This window comes from Biomphalaria glabrata, chromosome 12 (assembly GCF_947242115.1).
Source record: "Biomphalaria glabrata chromosome 12, xgBioGlab47.1, whole genome shotgun sequence".
NCBI classification, from domain to species: Eukaryota; Metazoa; Mollusca; class Gastropoda; family Planorbidae; genus Biomphalaria; species Biomphalaria glabrata.
This window is the reverse complement of record NC_074722.1, coordinates 2820314-2844940: the sequence shown is the minus strand read 5'-3', so window position 1 is coordinate 2844940 and position 24627 is coordinate 2820314. Positions and strand designations below refer to the sequence as shown.

Sequence of the window (24627 nt, the reverse complement as noted above, 5' to 3'; positions counted from 1 at the left end):
GTCAAAAAGAATGAGACACGGTTTCCTATTCTTTCCAGTAATGGAGGCACAGTGAGTCCAAGTTTGGCCTGAACCATGCGAAATATGGCCTGTCCTGCACTGTGCTATACTAACTTGTTCATGGCAGGGCAGAGGCACGGTCAGGGCGCTACATGTGCTCCCTGACTCCGCGAATGTCTTAGAATTGAAAACAATTTTCCAAAGCTATCGTTTGGATTGTTGCCATATTGTGATGGAAACTCACATACGATGCTCAACTTGTGGTGTAGAGTACATATAGGCCTAGAAGCTTTATCTAAGAAAAATATTTTAAAATTCCACCTGATATTTTTCTGTAGATCTGTCGTCAATGATTCATTGTTGCTTTCATAATTTTGAAATGTTTCTGAGATCTAAACGGGACGGATGGAAAGACGGGCAGACAGGCCACATAAAACTAATAGCGTGTTTCCCCCTTTCGGGGGTCGCTAAAAATACAACAGAGTTCATGAATGGCCCAGATAATTGACCTTAAGAATTAGATCTAGAAATGGAGCAAGATGAAATCACAATTCCAACTACCACAGGTTTGAGTTAGCAAATACAAATCTGATTTAGATGTATTTGTAATTTGATTATCTTCTTTTTTTTTTTTTTTTTGAAGTAACGTCTGTAATAGATAAGATAATCAGAAATTTATTTTACATAAAATATTATTACATAAACTTTCTATATGTTAACTATCTAATGAAAATAAAACATGAATATTAGATCTATGACTATGATGATGTTATAACATTAGAAAAAGCACAGTCCATTAGGCTAATGAACGAAAATATATAATTTTACAGTGGTATCAAAGGAGTTTCAAAATTATTAAAGTATAGATCGAACCGCTTGTCTAGAGCTATAAAATATCCAGGTCAGTGAAATTAATTTAAAATTGCAACGGGAGTTAATCTAGTCTCTAAAGAGATCTAAGCGGTTGCTTTAAAAGTGCATCAATCTGACAATCATCAGTTGAGTTTATTTGCAAACTTTAGATCGACACGTCGTCTTGACAGTCTAAAAGCAGAAACAGTGGTTTAAAAAAGGTAGACAATTATTTTGAGATATATTAAAATTGGGATCTTATCTTTAAATCTTATACTTATGATATTATTATTTATAATATTTTAAATACTACTTACTAGTAAGTAAGTTAGTAAGTGACAAGTCGGTCACAAGTCTAAACTAATCTAATAATGATAATCATTATAATCATAATCTAATAAAATAAATATTTAATTTTAATAAACTAGACTAGTCACTCTAGATTCTAGATCTAGATCTAGTAGTCTGGGCCTAGCCCACTGCCCTAGCTAGCAGAGTCTAGACAAGAGAAGAGACTAGTCTCACTAGACCACTTGACTTGTGCTGCTTGTGCTAGTCTGTCTATTCAGTCTATTGAATTTGAAGTTATAAAATATAGATCTAGAATCTAGATTTCTTAATTTCTAGATTATTAGGAACTAAGTAGATCTATAAAAATATAAATAAGTGGGTCAATTTTAAACTAAAACTAGATCCTTCATCCAGCAACTAGATTCTAGATAACTATTCCAATAATCCAAACTCTAGACTAGACAGACTGTCAGTGTCAGTACTATTTACTGTCACTCTACTTAGCTACTAGATGTAACTAGATCTACTAGTACTAGCGTCTAGAGTATTAGACTCAAGTAATAGACTAGATCTAGATTCTAGTTAATTTATATTTCCATGTCACATTGCTGTATTTGCATCAACATCCTAACCCCCCCCCCCTCTCTTGACTTGAATGTATATAATACAACAGTTAAAATGTCTCTAGGAGTATTCTTTTTTTCATATACAATGAAATTTCCAGTAGTCAATTGATAATGTTTTATTCCTGGCTCTTCAGTCCTGAAAACCAGGAATTCCCTGATCCTCTCAATGAAAAGAAGTTCCATCAGTTTAAAGATTTTCCTACTCGCTTTTAAAACCTTTTGAAGTACATGAAGAATCCTCTCCTAAAGCCACACAAACAAAAAGAAGTAAGAAGATATTCTCAAGATGCCAACGTTTCAAGGAAAGGGCAAAGGAAAAAAAGACAAACAAGATGCACACAATCGTTAACTAGCTTGGAGGCTAGAGAAAAAAAATCATTCCAGCTTCGGAACAAACATTGGCTGAAAAGAAAGAACATGAAAGAAACAGCTTGATCAGTTACCAAGAGAGTAGAACAAAAAGGAAAAAGATATATTATATTATATATAATGAAAAAAAAAAGGTTGACAAAAGAAAGGGGAAAAAAAGAGAAACAGAAAAGATGAAAAGACTGGTATAGATCTAGAGGTCCAGCAAATAAAGATGCTGACAAGTGCCTCACAAGACAAACTTGTGATAACTGGCACTAAATTAGTCATTCCTTGTGACAAATGAGAGGAAGGAGATATGTGAGACCAATTTCTAGCTCCTGTAGAAATGTTTTAAAGAGAAAAAAAATAGAAATGCATTTATTATTAATAATATCAAGATTATCAATTTGTTTGTACACTGTTCCAGGTGTCCTGGTAGGTGAAAGCAATGATATATTTTGACCTGCAATATAATTTTAACTACTTATATAATAAGGGAACAAGACTATTTTATTATCCAATGGTTGATGAGTATGTGGTTATTTTTTTTTGTCCTAGGTCATATCATTGTCAAATGTGGAAGAAAATGTAAAGGTGGTGATGTCTGCAAATGAACGATTGACATGTTATTTATAAATTTGTAATTAAAACAACACATCAATATTTTTTTTTTAAGGAAGTCTAAAAGTCAAAAGAAAAATGACCAACCTTGAGACATCAATCAGTATTGATATTTTTGATGATCCTGCGGAGATGGAGCTTACTTTTTGTCAACAAATTTCAGAACACCAGTATCAGGAAGAGATACGAACTGAAACAGACAAAGCATTAGGGGTAATTAGACATTGTATTTACCACAATTAATTTCTAAGCTTATCTTTCCTTTGAAACTTGAGAGCTTGACTTAAAGAGAAACTTTTACCTTGTGTTTTGATTCCAAAGGTTTTATAAGTGCATCAAAATAATTCTATTTTTTTAGCGTTGGATAAGTCCATCCAAACCTTGTTTTTATTCATGCCTGAACAAGGTTGAGTTAGGCTGTAATACTTATTTAAAAAAAAAAAAAGCAAAATATGAAAAAAAAAATCCTTTTTTAAAACAAAAAAAAAAGCTCACCTAGACTTTCTAAGGGGAATAACTCCACACTTACTGCTATGTCTATCTATAATGTAGAAGTAATTTCCCTTATTATATATTTTAAAAAATTAATTCCAATACTTAATTGACTAGTTGGTTAATTTTTAAATTGATTCATGTGATGTTAGGTACAATAAATAATTGACAAACCCTAAATATTTAATTACCAGAGTGAGTTGATACAAACTTTCTAAGAACCACATTGAATTTCCTCCATATCCATTAGACCTTCATTTATGTTTATTTTACCTTGAAGATTTAACAAAATTTCCATTTCTTTTTTAAAATCAATTGAAAAATTGTGTCTGTTTATTTGAATCTAGGAACTATGTTTCTATTTGGACAAGAATCCAGAGGTTTATGCCAGAATCCTTCGAAAGAGAAAGCAAGATGAAATAGAAGATTCTGGAATGTTTTCTTTCCTAAAGGTAATATTGTTAGTGTGTCAGATAGTTGGAGTAAAAAAAAAACGTCCATTCATTAAATCCAAGACATAATGTATAATTGTAAAATGCCAAAAAGTATGGATGTAATTTTAATATCCCAGTGCTTGGTAGTTGAGTTTCATATCAAATCACAGTCATAGAGGGACAAGTCTAATGCTTCCTTCTTGCTGAATGTACTATGTACTATAATTGAAGGAGCTTAGAACCTTTGTCTGCAGTGCTCAAAGGTGATTACAATTTTTTTGTGTACCTTTTCAAAAACAAAGTTTACCAACACTTGCTTGATTGTGTAGAGACCATAAAGCAGCTCAGTCTTTTTCTCCATGTATGAAAATCTCAAGTACATTTCTTTTTCATTGTTATCTTATCTTATATAATACAGACGTTACTTCAAAAAAAGAAGATGATTACGTCCTACGCGTCATGCATTTAGTCATGCATATTAACCAATGACCTAAATTCTGCCAAGTCACTGGTTTTCCTGGCTAGCTCAGGCAACCCATTCCATGCTCTAATAGCACTAGGGAAGAAGGAGTATTTGTACAAATTTGTCCTAGCATATGGGACGAGGAAGCATATGGGACGATTATTAATGATTATTTTGAGATGTCCAAAAAAAAAAAAGAGTTAATGCAGACTTCCCAAATCTTGTAACATGAAGACAATTCTTTATCATTCTATTTGTCCCTGTGTTTACCAAATTGTGGGTTTGGTGAGAAAAGTGGAAAATTTTTTTATTTTTTTTTTACTTCTCTTTTGAACTACAACCTTTGTAGTTTGAATAGAGATTGTTGATTAATGAGTAACTTGGTGCTGTGACTGTTACAGAGCAAAATGATGAGCATGCTGCAAGGAGAGCACTATCAGGAACAACTCATCAGTGACTCAGAATGTTTGAAACAGGCTCAGGCTCTCAAGGCAGGAATGTGCAAGGCATTCCAGTACTCGGAAGGTATGCTAGCTATTTTAAAACTTGATTATGAAATTAATATTCTTTGTGAGAAGTGACATGCCTGGTTGTAGCAATGAATGTTTTTCCATGAAAGATCAACACTATGGAGAGACCTACTGTTTGCATAGCGGTTAAAACAAATGGTTATCAGGTCCTCTAGCTCTGGCCTACAGGGTTCATTGCCACCTCACCATCTTCTTCTTGTTCATACAGGGTTCACTCTTGACTAGTACATGGTCACAGTCCATGCCGCTCTCTATCTTCTGGTTGTCACGAGAACAGTTGCCTTCTCAAACCGACAGGACTAGTAGAAACAACCCTTCCGCAGTTTCCCAGACAACATACTTACCAGACAACCCACACACAGAACCTATGCTGCTTCACACCTTGCTGGACCGCCCACTGGGAATGATTTTTTTCTATAATTTTACGCGGATCGAAACCAAGCTCTTGCTGCCTCTTATTGCGTGTCTAAACATTTCATTTATCACCAGTGTTGAGGAGTGCACTGGTGCGCACCATACGTATCGGCACAGGAGCAGTTATTACAATATGTTGTAGGACACATACTTCATGATGTTCTTACTTATTAGAGAATATAGAGACATTATATATTTTTTTTTTTTTTTTTCTTTATTTTTACCCTCCAGAGTTAAAGGGGAATCCCACTTCTACAAGGCACTCAGAGAGGCTAGCGTTAAAGAGGCAAGCGTGGTCTGCAGTCAATGAAAGTTTGGATTCCCCTCGGAAACGTAGGCGCCTCACTCCGAAAAAGAAGAAATTTGCTGAGGGAAGTACAAATACAACTCCACGAGTCTCAAGAAACAAGTCTCCCGAGGGTAAAGTTTTGTCGGAGCACAGCAATGCTCAGCCTGACATTTCAGAAAATAATGTGGCCAACAGCGATTCTTCAGATGCTCCTAACTGTGTAGCAGCTCCACCTCCACCCCCTCCACTTCCTGCACACATGATGGACTGTGTTGTGTCCTGTGAAAATATTAAGGCAAACAATAACACCACCAAAACTTCTATTAATGACCTCGTCCAAGAGTTTCCCTTAATGTCAAGGTCCAAAAGAAGAATGTCAAATTCTGAATCGATTGAATCTCCAAACGAAGAGGTAGGCATAATTCACACTAATTGATTCACTGAATAATTAGGTGAAATCATTTATGAATCTTTTTTCTGTTTTATTTGTATTCCCAACTTAAATGTTAGTCATACTAAGCTTTGGAATCCTTGGTAGAAAATGTAGCAGGATGAATTAACTCTTTCTCTATGTAAATATTTACCACATTCTGGTGGAATCAACGCTGGTATCATCAGTTAGGAGAGAAAGAGTTAAAGTCTAGTATACCCTGTAGACAAATATATTACTGAATTTTTGTTGATTTACTTTATTGATTTTAGTTGATTTACTTTATTGATTTTTGTTGATTTACTTTATTGATTTTTGTTTCTTCAAGAGGGTGGGGAGGGCTGTAAATGGGGCAAAGAATTTTGGACAGTAAAGGAGTGAGATTTAAGTGACTATGTGATATGTAACATTAGGTGATTATGTAACCTTTCAATTTGTTAGTATGCTCTAAAAAGTGGTATGAAATGGACACTATTTCACGTAAAGTAAACACTGACATAAGACTTCATTTAGTTAATTGAAATGTACACTATTTCATTTAGTTAAGTACACACTGACATAAGACTTCATTTAGTTAATTGAAATGTACACTATTTCATTTAGTTAAGTACACACTGACATAAGACTTCATTTAGTTAATTGAAATGTACACTATTTCATTTAGTTAAGTACACACTGACATAAGACTTCATTTAGTTAATTGAAATGTACACTATTTCATTTAGTTAAGTAAACACTGACATAAGACTTCATTTAGTTAATTGAAATGTACACTATTTCATGTAGTTAAGTAAACACTGGCATAAGACATCATTTAGTTAATTGAAATGTACACTATTTCATTTAGTTAAGTACACACTGACATAAGACTTCATTTAGTTAATTGAAATGTACACTATTTCATTTAGTTAAGTACACACTGACATAAGACTTCATTTAGTTAATTGAAATGTACACTATTTCATTTAGTTAAGTACACACTGACATAAGACTTCATTTAGTTAATTGAAATGTACACTATTTCATTTAGTTAAGTACACACTGACATAAGACTTCATTTAGTTAATTGAAATGTACACTATTTCATTTAGTTAAGTACACACTGACATAAGACATCATTTAGTTGATTGAAATGTACACTATTTCATTTAGTTAAGTACACACTGACATAAAACTTCATTTAGTTAATTGAAATGTACACTATTTCATTTAGTTAAGTACACACTGACATAAAACTTCATTTAGTTAATTGAAATGTACACTATTTCATTTAGTTAAGTACACACTGACCTATTTACAGTTTGTGACACCTACTGAAAGTACATCAATACCCAGAAGAAACAGAAGACACAGGTTTCAGCTTTTTTTTTCTTATGCCAATACTCTTATAATATTTTACAGTTTTTTTTTTATATATTTTTTATTTGTAGAAAACAAAATTGATTCTTTATTTCTCTTCACTTAAAGGCAAGGTGAAATTTAAAAAAAAAAATACATTCCATATAATGAATTTTTCTACAGATCTAGTTCATCATCAACACCCAAGTCCTCTATCAAGAATTTTCACTCTGAGCTGTTATCTTTTAATCCAGTGGAAAGATTGAAAGCGACTCCAGTTAATAGGTACAGTCTTTCAAATTGTTATGCTTTTGTCTCTTAATCAGAGTCAGCTTCTAAATAAGTCAAGAAATTTTGTTAATGAAAAACTTAAAAAAAAAAATGTTGTCTCCTAAATATGTGTGTAGCCATTCTTGTCAAAATTTTCATGCCTTTTTTAAGGGGACATGGTAGTCTTGCAGAGAAAATACTTCTGGAGATTGTATTGTAGAATCAGGCTGTTACAGAGGATTTGCATGCATCAGATGTTTGCAACTGGGTTTGCGTAGTCATGTGAAATACTGTGCTCATCCTTAATCTTTGAAATCGAAGACGTTGCCATTATTGTTACTATTTTACACATGCTAAATACAACTTAAATTTTGTGAATCAAGACTTTCACAAAAATTGAAATCTGTGACTAGGGTTACCAAACATGTCCTCCTTTTTGATGTTGTGTCCTCCATAACCTAAATTGTGAAAATGTCTGGCTTTTACGCTGATGTTTACTGTAATGGAAAGTTGTTCAGGAAACTTTCACGTCTTCTTATTTAAACACACAAACTTATACATAGATGTAAATTATTTGATTTTGGACAACTTTGATGAGAAGCTTTTCTTATATTGAGCTTTGTTCAAGAGAATCTTGATACTGAAAGCTTCTGAGATCTGTAATGTTATTTTTGTGTGCGTTTCCGTAACTCCATGTTATAGACGAAAGTGCGTTATCGCTGATCAATGCGGTACAAAAGAGAAATAAAATCACCTTTGAGAGGTAATGTAGTTCATGGAGTAATGTCAGATTCTGAATCGGTTGAATCGAGTAATCTTTGTGTGCATTGATGGTAAACTACTTTGACAAGTCAACTCTTCTGACAATACCCTTTTAATGTATTGGTTCTGCCGTCTTTGATTTACTGACAGGTTTCATTAAATTAATTATAAGCCTCAATTTTAAAGTTTGACTTTTTTATCAGCCCTTCTAGGAGGTGTCTAGTAGACCTATCTATGACAACATTTTTTTTTTGGTGACTCCTTAATGTTGTTTACATTACCTCACATTTAATAAATGTCAATAAAAGTTGTTGATTTTCCTCCACCAGGTCTCCAGGATTAACTCCCTTAAGAGTTAAAGCAGACTTTTTACCTTCAGAGCCTTTACAGAAAGCTCTCCACATTGCCATGAAGCACAAGTTTAAAAATGTCAATACCCCAAGCCCAAAAAGTGATGGCAGCTTTAATTCTGTGTACTCTTCTCCGTAACTTGTTACTGTTTCTATAACCCTTGACCTGTATACTCCTTGATACCACCTAAGCTGTGTACTCCATCAGGACACTACTGTTTTACCCCAGAGGTTGTAGAGTAAAGCCTGACCTGTTAATTTCTATCAAGTGCATCCTTTTTTAACTGTAAATATGTTTAGACAGCTGTCTATATGTTGGTTTCTTAATTCTTTGCACAAATAATTGACTGAATGTATTGAATGAATTTGTATAAAGGCACTTGTGTCAATATTATTTTGTATGTATCATGATACATTGTTATTGTGTGTGTACATTTTAAATACAGTTTTTTTTACTAATTAAGTTGTATGTCATGAGTTTTAGGATGGAAGTGGGTTCAGTGATATGTCTTTCATTGCCTGACCTCCAGTCTTTCTGAAATGTTGCTCAGCATCGTGTCACTGTCCTACTCCACTCTTTGTGTCTTGTACGTCAGGTTTGTATAAACATGCATAGTCATTGATTCTTTGTAAGCATTTTGATATTTGCCAGAGCACATTAAAGAGTAGGTTACTTGATGCTGGTTTTCACTTGACTGGAATTGGTCACTAATTGGAACTGATATAATGGCTTTAAATGTTGATCATTGGAGATTATAAAACAGAAATAAATGTTCCAATAGATTAAATTTTTAATTTTGTTAATAGATATATTTTAATTTTTAAGAAAATAAGCAAATGATTTATTTATTTTTTTAATTGTAAAGGACATTACCTTTTAGTTTTTGTCTACACAGTCTATAGTAAATCAAAGCCAGTAATGTTCTTTTTTTTTTGTGAAGTTATCAAAGAATAGCTATCAAATTGAAAATGTGTTTTATTTTTAAAGAAGTTGTGATTCACATTCAGATTGAAATGAGTGCTTCATTAATAAACGAAATGTTTCATACAATCAATAATACACATTGTTACAAATGGCAAACAAATTTGAAATAAAAGTTTTAAAACTATCTCAGGTGTGAATATTTATGTATAAAAACAAACTGACCACAAACTTATTTACACATCTGCTAGATTAGTTTAAGGAAATTTGTGGAATGGTAAATAAAGAGGGAAAAATATTTTTTTAAAATATGAAACAGAAGTAGATTTTCTATACGAAACAAAGCTACTTCACAATGGTGAGGTGATTATGTAACATTATAGGAAATAATTTCCAGTCTTTTTTTTTAAATATAATTTTGAAATCTAGTTGTTTTTTCTTCCTTAAAATCTGACATAAAATAGATATAACAAAAGCGCACTGAAGTAAAGTGTAGATTTTCAAATTGAATAAGTTCAAAATTACCCTGCAAACAAAAAACTAAAAAATGTCATGTATTGGCATTTATTATTTTAGCCATGGAAATAACAATATTCCTGGGCATTTGCATTTATGAAATAATTGTTTTGTCAAAGGACGCATTCACAGAGTTCAATGTAATTACATTTCTTTGAAAGAAACGCAAAGTAGTTGGATGTGGTAGTGGACCATTGTAATCTTATTAAAATTGCACATCCTATTGGTTAGACATGTCAGGGCAGTGTCACCATACAGGCAGCTGGTCAAAATGTATGATTGCTTCTTGTGTAAGGGAAATAAATGTCTCTCTTGCAACCTGTGAAAATTTTTCCCATGAACTTGCAAAAGTGTGACGCAAATCATTTGAATTACCAGTATGTGAAACTTGCTTTTGCAAAGGAATGACTACTTCAAAGTAATTATGACACCGAGCTACAAAATGGGCTACATACAGAAACAAAATGTGGCTGGTCAAGATTTTTTCTGGGGACTTTTTATTTAGATCTAGTGATAAAATGGGAGCAAGTGTCAATTCTAGTTGAATTAGTGACAAGAAAATTCCACTGTCAACTATTGGCTAATTTAAAATGTAAGAATTAACAACTTGCTGCTAGAGAAATAAGTTTGGAGAAACCAATTCTTCAAGGCCCTGTTCAAGCCTATGAATTTATAATTTGTTTACTATAATGATTAGTTTTCTGTAATGCACAAATTGTATGATAAATTTCCTCAGGGTTAATAACAATATTATTAAGTCAGACACAAAGATGGCATTGATAAGTTCCAATACATTCAACTCGTTCTTAATTAGGCCTACAGCAATGTGGTTGAGAAGAAAAACTACCAAATAAACTAGAATATTGTTACATTGTGCCTCTAATGTAACTACTACTAAACTAGAAAGCAGCAAACAACTATAACACTAATGACAAAGTAACAAAACAAGTTTTTGTTGGAATTTAAACCCATCAATCAACATATAATACTGTTAGGTGAACAAGGGCAACAACTCATGAAATGCTGATATTGAAAAAACATTCAGCAGGTGATGTACCCTGCAGACTAGCCAGGTGTTTTGGATTTTTTTAAAAATTTCCTGGTATATAAAACAAAAAAATGATAAATAATATCATAACAATACCTCTTGGGTGTGTGCAAAAAAGTGACACAAAATTTTTATAAAAATCCACTTAACCAAGTGACTTGTAGGCACTCAAACACTGGAACTAAGAATAAAAAAAAAACTATTCAGATAGTATGTTGACACAATCCAGCTTATATGGCATTCAACTCAAAAGTGTAATTATAACTTTGGCCTAGAGAATTCTGATAGAAGAACAAAAAATAAGCTCTGGAAACATACAAAGCTGAAGCTTGTGCACACACTAAATTGATTAGAAAAGTGTACATATAATATTTAAATAGGCTTTGGATGATTGGAATCCACTTTATCAGACTGAAGTGCTGAAACCATCATAAAAAGTAAAGTACCCCAATCTGCTATCTTGTGATCAATGTGGCAGATTAAGAACATCATATATTTCTGTGGCCCATTGCTAACAATTTACCTAAACTTTTCCACAACTAATGTCAGGTTGGGTATACTTAGTTATACCTTGGAAATCCCAAAATTTAAAATCCAAGCCTTCACTGGAATCTAAACCAGAGACTCCCTCATTTCAGAAGCCAAGCTCTTTACCACTCAGCCACCATGCCCCCCTGAAGCCTGGATGTCGCATAGATAATCTTTGTGTAATTGGATCAGCCAGTTTTAGGATCAAAATTATTGCATCCTAATGTGGTCCAGTTCACCAGAATGAACGATTCAACGAAAAAAAAATATTTGTAAGAACAAAAACAACACTCTTTAATTAAAACTACATACAAACCGCTTTGTTAACAGCCTTAACTCTTTCTCTCCTAAATGACGATACCAACGTTGATTCCACCAGAATGTGGTAAATAATTACGGAGAGAAAGAGTTAAGAGCTACAAAGTAAGATTAACATCACTGGGCTTAAAACATTTCTCTTAGCAACACGCAAAAAGAAGAAATATTTCTCATTGCAAATTGTTGAAACTACTACTCTATCTAATCCAAACTGTGCGCAGTCTGTATTATGACCAAGCTGGCAATCACTCCTTGTCTTGGGTGGTAGTTGAGGGCGATTCTGTTTCCAGGTCTTTGTCGTCTGATGAGTCAGAAATGCTGTCGTCTGAACTACTACTGTCTAAGCCATCGTCTGAGCTGCTGGAACTGGATCCATGTCTTTTACTTTCAATATTTTCATGGCTCTCGTTATGTGAGGTAGGACCTTGACCTATAAACACAAAAAATATTTAAAAAGATTCAGAATTAATGTTCTTATCAATGTGTGTTGTCAAGAGAGGGGGGGTGGGGTAGCCTCCCAGGGCACTGGAACATAAGGTGCATCAAATTGTGAATTAAAACACTACACTACAATACTATCCGCGCTATGGGGGTTGGGTGCTGGTAGGCCTTCTGTTCTGTGCGCCTGGCAACCACAGCATTCCACTGTTCTTAGATGCACTGCATGATGGGATTTAGTCAAGAAAGAATAACAAAAGTAAAGGTTTAAATTGTTCTTGGCTCAATGTATTTATCTTTAATATTTGATAACTTAAACTAATTTAGAGCTAAACATTTTCTGTTCATTATCATCAAACTCCATTTGAGTGAGGGCTTCAGAGGCTCAAATCCTCTCTTGCAAAAGCCCTGGACAGAAACCTTCCCTTTTCTTAATCAGTTAATACATAATTTTATTAAATTAGTTTCACATTTTTTAAAATTTATCAAAGCACAAACTTTTCTTCCTTTTAGACTACAGATATTTCATTGAATTTCGTTCAGACAAACATAATAATTAAAGTCTAATTTTCAAATTATGAAAAAGCATTAATTAAAGAAATACTTTAAATTATTATATTTCAATCTGAAATTCCAAACAGAATCACTATGGTGATTGGGCCCCAGGATTAACCTGCTGACCCCTGTCAAAAAATGTATGGCCATATCAGAACGTCTTCAGGGGTCTTATTCTATAATGAGACTCTTTAGCGATTCACTAACACCAAAATGACAAAATCATAGTTTATAAATAATTTAATTTAACACTGTAGGCACTATATTGTTTTTATTCCTCCATTTTGGTTCTCTCCTCCTTTCAACATGCATTCACAGCATTCCACATTGACACTATGATGCGCACGTAACAAATAGTAGAAGGAAAAGAAGAAGACACAGTCAGAGAAAATGATGAGAAGACAACAACTTAGTATGGATGGGACTGTCATTGACAGAGATTCTAGTCAAGGCAAAAGACAGGAATGAAGAAAGACAGTCAACAGATCATGTGTGGTGCCCCAATGGCACAACTGACTAAGAGATAGGTGAATGTGACATGATAACACTTACTTTCTATGTTGACAGTTCCAGTGTTTGTTTCAATCACAGCATCGTTGGGGTCAATGACTTCATTAATGCTCAATTCTGCGTCATGTTGTGTCAGCTTAGCATCTTGCTCTTGTGTTACGTTATTATCTAAGGTCAGAGAGCTATCAGCGCTAGTTCTGAAAACCTCTGGTGTTTCATTCTCAACTAAATTTATTGATTCTTGATTGTCTAAATTCTGACCTGAATAGTTTTCTCTATCAGCAGAATTGCAATTAGTTTCTGAGTCAGAGTTGTCTGCAATGTCTCCTCTGCTTGATTCTTGTGTATGAGAATCTCTTACATCAGCATTTCCTTTCAATTGTGCTGAATCATTATTCTCTGCAGTTATATTTACCTGGTAGTCATGATCATGTGACTGAGTTTCCATGTTTAGAATCATTTCCTTAGTTGTTATATCACTTTCTTTATTAGCATCAAAGTTTCTATTCTCATCAATTTTAATTTCCTCATTTGATTGAAGGGAGTTAATATTGTCTTGATTTGCAGAAGTGGGCATTTCATACATTTCATTAGTATTCTCTGTATAGAGCTCAGGCTTTTTATCCATTTCAACTTTCATTTCTTCATCTAAGTCAGTCTTTGATTCCTTCAATAAATCATAATTGAATTCTTCTAAATCAGTTTTGTGAGTTTCTTCAAATTCAGACTTGGATTCTTCTTCTAAATTGTTCTTTGATTCTTTTACTAAATCAGTCTTGGAATCATTTACTAAATTAACTGATTTTTCTTCTATATCAGTCTTAGATTCTTTTTCTAAATCAGACATGGATTCTTCTTCAAAATTAGTCTTTGATTCTTTTACTAAATCATCTTTAGAATCTTCTTCTATATTAGTCTTAGATTCTTTTTCTAAATCAGACTTGGATTCTTCTTCTAAATTAGTCTTTGATTCTTTTACTAAATCAATATTAGAATCATTTACCAAATCAGTCTTGGAATCATTTACTAAATCAACTTTAGATTCTTCTTCTATAACAGTCTTAGATTCTTTTTCTAAATCAGGCTTAGAATCTTCTTCTAAATCAGTCTTTGATTCATTTGCTAAATCATCTTTAGAATCTTCTTCTATATTAGTCTTAGATTCTTTTCCTAAATCAGATCTAAAATTTTGTTCATATTTAGTATCATTTTCTGACCCTGAAAAACTTAAATCATCTTCATTTGAAGAATTCTTCTTTTTTATGTTCTCCTGCTCTGACTCTGACTCTGAACTTACTTCCTTGTCACTTGAAGAAAGGCTAATTTTATTAATTCCAACTTTGTTCTTTCTCTTCTGATGAGATTCTATATTTAGATCTGTCTCAGAATCTCTAGACAATATGGTTTCAGTTTCTTGCTCTGAATAAGAATCACTCTTGATTCTATCTGAAAAGCTGCTTTCTTTTAGATTTGTTTCATCTCTTTCTGTATAAGTCTCACATTTTGTTTCTGTTTCAGTATCAGAGTCATTATCAACTGTTGAATCATCTTCCGAGTTTGACAAACTTGAGTCACTATCATCGTCATCACTAGAACTTGTCCTATCTAATTTCATATCTTGTGTTTTAGTTTTTTTCTTGTTGGCCTTTAATCCCTTTCTTTCACTCTTTTCACTTCTGCTTTCACTGCTACATTTGTGACTCTCTGAGCTGTCTTCCTGTTTTATAGTTTCTCTTGTCGTAGTTATACTTTCATCTGTAATTTGGTCCTGCTGTGCTTTTTTGGTTGGATTTCTTTTTTCAAGCTGTGTTTTTTTGTTCTTATTTCTATCAGCATGTTTACTCTCCTTCCTTTTAGCATTAGATCTATTTTCTTTGAAATCCCATTTTTTATGGGAATGTTTTACAGCAGTCCTAAAACACACAAACAATATTAAACTAATTAATAAAATACAACACAGAACAATAATGCACAATAGTTGGTATAATAAAAACTGTGAGATTAAAGATCAATAATATTTTTTTGAAATAGCAGACAAATTAAATTGTCTGACACCTTATCTAATTTACATTCTCTTCATAGCATTCTTTGGCATTTAGTGCAGACTCTCAATCCACTCTGCAAGCACTTAAAAGTAGTACCCCAAACAGCCCAAGAGAGTAGACTACACTAATTGTGATAAAACATCAGAAGATGTCAAAATTAAATATCACACTACAGTGGATCTCCGAACACATTGGCATCATGGGAAATGAAAAGGCAGATAAACTATCAAAGGCAGGATCATCTATAGAACAACCAGAAAGACCTGTTAACTACCTCACCCTAAGGTCAATGTTAGTCAACAATCACAAAGATGAGTGGCTCAACCAATGGGCATCAGGAAATACAGGCAGAGCCATGTACAAAGAAATGACCAAGCTTAACAAACTGGACAGTATTAACTTCCTCCCCCACAAAGAGCAATCTACAATCTTCAAACTAAGAACAGGACACACAACTCTGTTAAATTACCATCTTAACAAAATAAATTCCACACAACTCTCCCCTTTGTAGACACTTCCCCCTCCCTTATGAAACCGTAAACCATATCCTCTTTGAATGCCCCTTCCTAATCCACCTTAGGTAGACCCTACTACCACTACAGCCTAACATAACTAACACTCTGTACAGCAGTGCTCAACAACTGAAGAGAACAGAACACTATTTTTCCTTGGCACAATCTGCAAAAGAGCTGACATTTCAGCAGCAAAAAGCTGGCTAGAAGAAGAAGAAAAATAGCATTCTTTATTTAAATTGTTTTTATATGACATCTTTCATGCTTGCAGCATGGTCAGTGCACTATGATCTAGTTTTATGGAGGGTGGGGAGGGAGTATCTGGGAGAAGGTTTTCATGCTGCTTTTAGGCACTAGGCATAGGCTACACAACTCAGTTAGATTCAGTATTTTAACTCTAGCTCCTTTGATAGCAGTTTTTGCCTATCAGTCACACATCCCAATTTCAAAGAAACAGACATTACTTTGTAATATAATTAACTGATTACTAAAGAGTTAATTTAATTAGTTGATTTCTAAAAAGTTATTTTAATTAGTTCATTGCTAAAGAGTTAATGTAGTTAGTTGATTGTTAAAAAGTTAATTTAATTAGCTAAAATTGCCAAACAGTAACTGTATCAACTTACCAGCTTCCAGAATGTTCAGTTGGAGCTCTTTCTTTCTTTTGATTGCCATGACTTTTTGGTCGTCTGCTTGGTGACGTATGGGATTGCTTTGGACTAGATGATACATGTCCAGCAACCCCTCCTACACTATGTGGTCTACTCAGATATTTAAAATACTTGTTCACCTCTTTAGAACTATAGTTTCCTGTTATGAAAAAAAATATTTTTATTAGTCAATAGAATGAATGTTTAGTATTTCATAGAAGACAACCTGATAAAACTTAAGATAACATAGATAAAAAAGAGACAAAGATGAATAGAATTCAAAATCTCAGTCTGTAGATATGAAAGAAGAATATAGTGTTACCATATTAGTCATGAGAAAAAAAAAAGTTTCTGCAAACATTTCACATTATCACATATGATACTAATAAGGGTTAGATACTAAACTGCTCACTTTTATTACATTTTAACAATACAAGGAGTACAACCATAGAATGGATGCCAACTGCTAAACTTAAGTTTTTTTTGTTTAGATAGAAGTCTGAAATAAATGAAATTAACTTTATTTATTCTTTTGACAAATGACAGGCATTAATTACATGTTAATTAATGTTTGACCCACAAAGTGATGCTGAAGTTAAGCCCTATTTATTTATTGTTTTATTGTGTTCTAGATAGTCCTCCAAGTTCAAACCCAGGATCATCAACATGACAGTCCAGAGTGCATACAAGACCAGGCAGACAATCCAAATTTCTAATAGATCTCAAACTTTTTTCTTTTAAAGTAGGCATAATCCCATTTTACTTTATTTTGTTTTTAGTTTGTGATCAGCTTTAATATTTGTGAAATAACAAATACTAGAAAACCACTATATTGGCTTTATTCAACAAGATTAGGTTACACTAAACAGTGAACGAATACAAGCACATCTCACATTGTTGAAGTACTATAAACACACACATGACCTTCTGACACGCTGGACACACAGAGAAAATAAACAACTCAGTTACACCACATAGAACTTCTTGCAATTTTGTGGCCGATAATCAAAATTAAGAATAAGTTCAAGATGGAAAAATCATTTCAATATTTAGATCTGAGTTAAAAACATGGTTAAATAAAGTAAAGAAACAAAAAAACTTTGATTCTTAAGTTATGCCAAACAACTAGTATTTAAAAAACAAATATTACTTTAAAAAAAGATTATTAACAGTGTTATTAATACAATTATTATCAGTAAAAAGTAAAGTAAATTTTTCCTTTCAGACCTTGTGGTCTATAGGGCAGATGATATAAAGGTCATCTGTTTCTGTGGCCTACGGCTAACGAGGGTGTCATGTGGCCAGCACAATGACCAAGTGCCTTAACTTTTCCCCAACTAATGTCAGGTACTCTATTAGAGCTGGGTGGACTCAGAGGCGCCCAAAGATTCTGAAATTAAATATCCCAGTCTTCACCAGGATTTGAACCCGGGACCCCCGGTTCAGAAGCCAAGCGCTTTAATGCTCAGCCACTGCGCCTCCAATTATTATCAGTACACAGACTTTAAATACCTTTGGATATTTCATTCCACATGAGTTGGTTATACTGTTGAATCTTTTGTTGTCTCATGTGCTCCACTCCATAGATCTGTGCAATGCTGGCTAAATAATGTCTTTCACCATGCTTCAGGCTGCAAACATCGATGAAAGAAGAAAATGAGGTTGGCAGGCTGTGTGGCCTTCCTGCTGACAGTCTTGGGGGACGCTGCAATTTGTCAAACAGCTTGATAATCTCGTAGTCTTCCAGGCAACAATCATGACTTTTCACGACACCTGAAATCAATTCGTTTTTCTTTATAAGTAATAACATTCATCTTGAACATAGAACACACAAACAATAAAGTGAAATAAAGTTACAGTGAACCTTAGAAATTACAATGGGGCATGGTGGCTGGTTGGTTAAGCACTTATGGATTCGAAGATGGTGTTCTGAATAAGCTAAACAAAAAATACTTTTATAAATTTACCAGACCAGTACTGTATTTAAAATGAAATTCTTTGTCATCTAACTATTAACAGCATTAAAAATGATAAGCTCTTATCTATAATTTTAATAACAGTAACCTTTGCCTGCTGACTGTTTGGTTGAGCTCCTGGAATCAGAGGATGGAGACACACTTGGTGTGATGGATGGAAGAAATCGCTCACTTTCGGATACAGCACATTTTTGGTGGTGCCTTTTATTCAAACCAGGTGTATCTGCAGGTAAAACATTTTTAAATAACATTCTTTGTACATTAGATCAATACAAAATGGTAGTTAAGATGAATACACAGTTAAAATGAATACATAGTTAAGATGAATACATAGTTAAGATGAAAACATAGTTAAGACGTATACAAAGTTAGGATGAATACATAGTTAAGATTAAAACATAGTTTAAGATTAATACAGAGTTAAGATTAAAACATAGTTAAGATGAATACATAGTTAAGATGAATACATAGTTAAGATCAATACTTATTTAAGATTAATAAATAGTTATGTATAGTTATGTTTTTTTATGTATTTATCCAGATTCATCCTTCATGCACTAATTTTGTTTAAACTTTCAAAATTGAATTTTCTAATATCCTCTAAGTATTGTTAATGCAAATTATGTTGTTGTTTTTTTTTTTTCTTTATCTCTTCGTCTTGGCTAAGAAAAGAGGAGAAAAGGGGTGTGACAGTTTACAAATATTGTTGTCTAAATATCATTTTAGATAACAGCTGCTCTTTTACCTTTAGAGGCAGAGCCCGAACTAAATATTGAATTATCTCATTATATAAAATAAGCTTTAGTTCATTATTATAGTAATTCTAGGAGGCACACTGGATGAGTGGTAAAGTGCTTGGCTTCTGAATTGCAAGGTTCAGGGTTTAAATCCTGGTGAAGACTGTGATTTTTTATATCAGGATATTTAGAGCCCACCCATCTCTAATGGGTACCTAACATAGTTGGGAAAAGTAAAGGCAGTTGGTCGTTGTGCTAGCTACACGACACCCTCATTAACCATGGGCCACAGAAACAGATTATCTTTACATCATCTGCCCTATGGGCTGCATGGTCTGAAAGGACAACATTACTTTATTTGTAGTAATTCTAGAATAAAAATTAGAGGGCAACAAAGTAAACAAAAATTACTTAATTACATGCCATTTTTTAACATAAATTAAGATTTAAAAGCGTTTAGATTTATTTGTCTATCTAGTTCATGTATTTAATGCCTTAAAAGTACCTGATAGATGTCTTTCAGGCTGTGGATGGCTGTTATAATAAAATAATAAAATATTGAAAATATAAAAGTTATTGATAACAACAACCAATATTTAAAAACAACAAAATTATTTTGTTTACATACTTGTAATTGTGATCATAGTTCTATTAAACAAAAGTAATCTGTTTTATAAAATTGTAACTATTAATCTAATTGTATTATATTCTCACTAGGTGATAAATAACTCACTTTATATCACCTTTGAACTCAGTCTGACCTCTTAGCCTTGATCCCATAGATTTCTACAAGTGAATAGAACTATAATTTATTACTTTGTAGGAGATAATACAAATTATATTTACCAATAAAAAGTATTATGTAAAAATGCAATGAGTTTTTTTTATTAAAAAAGAAAATGGATCAAATGATGGAAATTTCAAGAACTTAATTATCAATTAACCATATCTGACTTTCAATAATTAATTTATTGAATAAAAATAAATTAATAAAAAGCTACAACTGAGAAGAAAAAATATTGGATGTAAAATTTCTACAGTTAAAATTCAAATTCTTATTTTTAATTACTTTCAGATAGCTCTGAGACCTGGAAGTGATATATAGGAAACACCTAATACTCCTTGAACCCTCCGATCAAAGATGCTTTTGCTCCAAATTGAGCATATACTAACAAGACTTACAAATAACCATGTTCTACTGAAGGGTGGTACTGTGTGGACAGTATAGAAGCTTACTATTCAACACCTGCATTAGGTTAGACACCTATCCCAAAAATGGGGATCTTTTTTGGGGGGGAAGCTTACAGCAGGATGACTAACCCTCCACCCTTTGAAGCACTATAAATATCAACTCAAGTGTCCTATTGTCATCACCGACATAAAGAAAAGCAGATGGCCTCTTGAAAAAAGAGCTCTCATGAAGGTCACAGGACACGCATTTGAGACCTAAATAAAAGCCTTGCCAAAGAAATGCACAGATAGCAAAAAAGCCAACATCAAAGGTGGCAAAATATACATATCGCAACTGAGTTTGTGTGGTCACATGGAATACTGCACTCATCCTTGAGAATCAAACACATTACTTTATAACATTACACAATTTATAAAGAAAAAAATATTTTTAGCCAATGTTGTTTAATAACTTTTTAAATTTTAGACAAAAAGTAAGAAAGTAAAGGAGGATACACACTCATGGATCTTCTGCGGTACCACTGGTGCTAAACTGAATTAGCACAACTTATATTCCTGGGTATATTTGCATTGTGAGGAGCAAATTTTGTTGCCTGTGTACAGTGAATCCTCCATGTCAACCCAAGCAGGTGTTATCTCCATTGAGGAGAACACTCCATCATTGCTTTATTGTTCAAGATTATACTGAGATCCATTTAAATATAATGGGGATGAAATCTTGTTTTTTAGTTGAAATCAGAGAATTTCAATTTTCATAATGTCATTAAACAAAAGAAAATTTAGTACTTGCCTTTGTTAACTTATTATTCAGTAAGATCAAACGGCTGCTGCTGTTGGGAACATCATAAACTCTAGAGACTGGACTTGGCTTCGGCAGTATCTGACCACCACCACAAGTGACACTACTGATAAATTATAATGTCTTATTAGCACTTTTATCATATTAAAACAAATAATGCAAAGAATATAAATGATAACATGTGTATTTCTATGGCCTCCTTCAGTTTTAAAGCAAATATAAATCATCTCATGGAAATGGCATTAGCTTTGGTCAGAACAATATCCCCCACACAAGAATTTCTCCCTCTCTATGTGCTGGTGATGTGTCCAAAAGGAACAGCAAGTGCAGATACAGTTTGGGATCAGCAAAGGTTGCAGCATCTGCTAAGGTGTATTTAAATATTTAAATTTCGTTAAATATTTTGGATGTTCTTCAGAGTTGAAAAAATCTACATCCTAGCACAAACCTCCCGCTGGACGATAGAGGCAGTGGGCAGGGTATGAACCTGGGACCATCGAGACAACCAAACAACAGGCAGCTATTCTTGTTTAAAGAGTAGATAATAATTATTTATGAAAGAGCATCTCAAGTTTACAAGTATTTTTACCTTCTTTGGCTATGTTCTTGTTCTGTCTTGTGGGGACTGAGTGCAGTGTATCTTTTGTTTAATCCTGCATTGTTGAATAGTACTCCAGGATGAAGACTAGACATATTTAAATTAGATTGATAGACCTACACTCTGCAGGCTTAATTTTGATCTGTTCAATCATTAAACAACTAGAAAAAAATATTTACAGAGCTTAAGTTTAAATAAACAAAAACGGTTTAACAAAATATTGTAACAATTATACAAACCATTATAAATATATGAACTAGATCTACCAGATCTTGATACAAATTTACTTCATGCCAATTTGTTTAAAAATTGACAAAGATAGTGAGATATACATTCATTTAATGTCTCAAATTGACTTTTTTTTTTTTACATATTACTAGACCTTTTTACCTATGCTTAACCAAATAATTATAGTTAAGTAAAGCATTAAGCATAACTTTATACTGAAAGTGATGATGACTCAACCTATAATTGTCAAAAAACAAACACTTATCATATAAATTACAGACATTCCTTTTAAAGAGAAGATCTAGTAGATAATGCATAAAATTACAACATTTACATAAACAAATAAGTGGATTAAAGACTTTCTGATAGGGAGAGAACAAACTGTAATAATAAATGGCTCTAAATCAACACCGATAACAGTAAACTCAGGTGTACCTCAAGGAACAGTCTTGGGTCCACTACTATTTTTAATTTACATAAATGATTTACCAAATTGCATTAGTTCAGGAACAAAAGTCAGATTATTTGCAGACGATTGCATAATATATAGAACAATAAAAACAACACAAGACACAGATATTTTACAAAGAGAATTAGATGAATTACAGAAATGGGAATCAAATTGGAGCATGTCTTTCCACCCAGAAAAATGTCAGTTGTTAAGAGTAACAAAAAAACTAAAACAAATTAATTCCACTTATCTTATTCATGGCAAACCAGTAACACAGACTAAAAACGCAAAATACCTAGGTGTTATAATAAATGAAAAACTGTCATGGAATCCACATATTGATGAAACTACAAAAAAATCAAACAAAGCATTAGGATTTATTAAAAGAAATTTCTATAAATCAAATAAGAACATAAAACTAAAATGTTATTTAACCTTGGTTAGGCCAATAATAGAATATGCATCCTCTGTTTGGGACCCCTCAACTCAAGAAAACATTAAGAAACTAGAACAGACACAAAATAGAGCAGTGCGATTCTTAACAAACGAATATTCACATTTGACTAGAGTAACACCTTTAGTAAAATCACTAAATTTAGAAAGCCTTCAGGACAGAAGGCTCAAAAGTAAAGTAGCAATAATACATAAAACACTGAACCATAATCTTCAAATACAAAAACAAAATTTAATAAAATACTCTGAAAGACACAAAGATAAAGGCACATTCCTCGTCCCATATGCTAGGACAAATTTGTACAAATACTCCTTCTTCCCTAGTGCTATTAGAGCATGGAATGGGTTGCCTGAGCTAGCCAGGAAAACCAGTGACTTGGCAGAATTTAAGTCATTGGTTAATATGCATGACTAAATGCATGACGCGTAGGACGTAATCATCTTCTTTTTTGAAGTAACGTCTGTATTATATAAGATAAGATAAGGCAGCACTAAATTCTATATGAACCATATTTTTAATAAGAAAAAATGATTTATTATATCTTATATAAGGGACAGCACTGACCAGGACACAAACCAGTTACCCTATTATATGACAATAAAATAAATGCAAAATGTATGCATAATAATTATTTTAGTCCTTATTAGATTAGGATTAGTGGTTGAACCAAAATATAAATAGATATCTATGTGTTACGCTTTGTACAATAAAATGAGATGAAAAAAATCCAAATTACCGATTTTCTTAATAAAATATATTTCATTTTTTTCTAATACAAAAGAAAATCCTATTCATTTAGATTTATACTAAGACATATTGACTAATGACGGTGGCTCGATAAGTTATTATTCCGATCTGCCATTTTAAAGCCCACTTCGTTTCTACGGTGACATACAGGATGAAAAGAATTTCATAAAACAAAAGATCAATTATTTTCTAATTTTAATATAGGTTAGTGGCAATCAATACCATCTGGAGTACTGTCGGGTAATGTCTAATCTTTCATTACATAATATTGATGGTTATTATATTGAGACTGAATTTATAAAATTAGATGCTTTTACTTGGGAAATTCAAGTTAACCCCTAGAAGGCACATTTCCATTAGATTAAACGAAAAAACACAACCATGTTCGACCATATATAATCATCTCCGCCTGAACATTCGAATCTTAATTGTTTAGTGTCAGGGGGAGGTATGGCGAAAGTGAATATTCTACTTTGCTATTTTGGTATGGTAATAATGATATCCCCTTGTTTAAGTACTTCCAGGTTACGAATGTGAATAGTCTTGCACGTGCACAGACTGATTTAGCCTTTGTTGAATGTGCGAGAGAGTGTGTTAGTTAGTGAGGTCTTGTCCCCAGTTTAGTCCATGGACCCACAAAGTCAGGCTCATCCCCTCTACTAAATGCTGATGGGACAATCCTATTGACAGATAAGGAAGAAATCCTGAAACGCTGGGCCGAGGTTCTCAATACACCTTCCATTATAAATGAAGCGGCCATTGACAGGCTACAGCAAGTACCAATAAATGAAAAAATGGATGACCCCCCCCCCTTTTTTTTTTTACGCTTAAGGAAACCGATCTTGCCATTCAACAGCTCGCAAGCGGAAAAGCGAAAAAATATTTAGAAAT

General features: G+C 33.0%; 2 protein-coding genes across 3 annotated transcripts; one reads left to right on the top strand and one right to left on the bottom strand.

Moving 5' to 3' along the window:
* The first annotated feature begins 920 nt into the window (after positions 1-920).
* Positions 921-9622, top strand: LOC106055860 (uncharacterized). Of its 2 annotated transcripts, none has more exons than XM_056006332.1 (8): positions 921-1073; positions 2797-2954; positions 3581-3685; positions 4532-4655; positions 5306-5775; positions 7094-7146; positions 7315-7416; positions 8493-9622. In XM_056006332.1, the coding sequence occupies exons 2-8, from the start codon at positions 2820-2822 to the stop codon at positions 8650-8652; spliced, it is 1149 nt and encodes a 382-aa protein (XP_055862307.1). In that variant the 5' UTR covers positions 921-1073; positions 2797-2819; the 3' UTR covers positions 8653-9622. The 2 variants fall into 2 exon arrangements, with proteins under 2 accessions (XP_055862307.1, XP_055862308.1); XM_056006333.1 differs by having other exon boundaries at positions 8472-8581.
* A 1422-nt stretch (positions 9623-11044) lies between these two features.
* LOC106075332 (dentin sialophosphoprotein-like) lies at positions 11045-23892 on the bottom strand. The gene is made up of 10 exons (XM_056006331.1): positions 23726-23892; positions 21848-22017; positions 21250-21364; positions 20002-20054; positions 19774-19802; positions 18620-18754; positions 18068-18328; positions 16532-16715; positions 13391-15261; positions 11045-12275 (listed from the first exon to the last, which is right to left on the bottom strand). Exons 2-10 carry the CDS (start codon positions 21949-21951, stop codon positions 12091-12093), a joined length of 2937 nt encoding a protein of 978 aa, XP_055862306.1. The 5' UTR covers positions 21952-22017; positions 23726-23892; the 3' UTR covers positions 11045-12090.
* Positions 23893-24627: the final 735 nt, after the last annotated feature.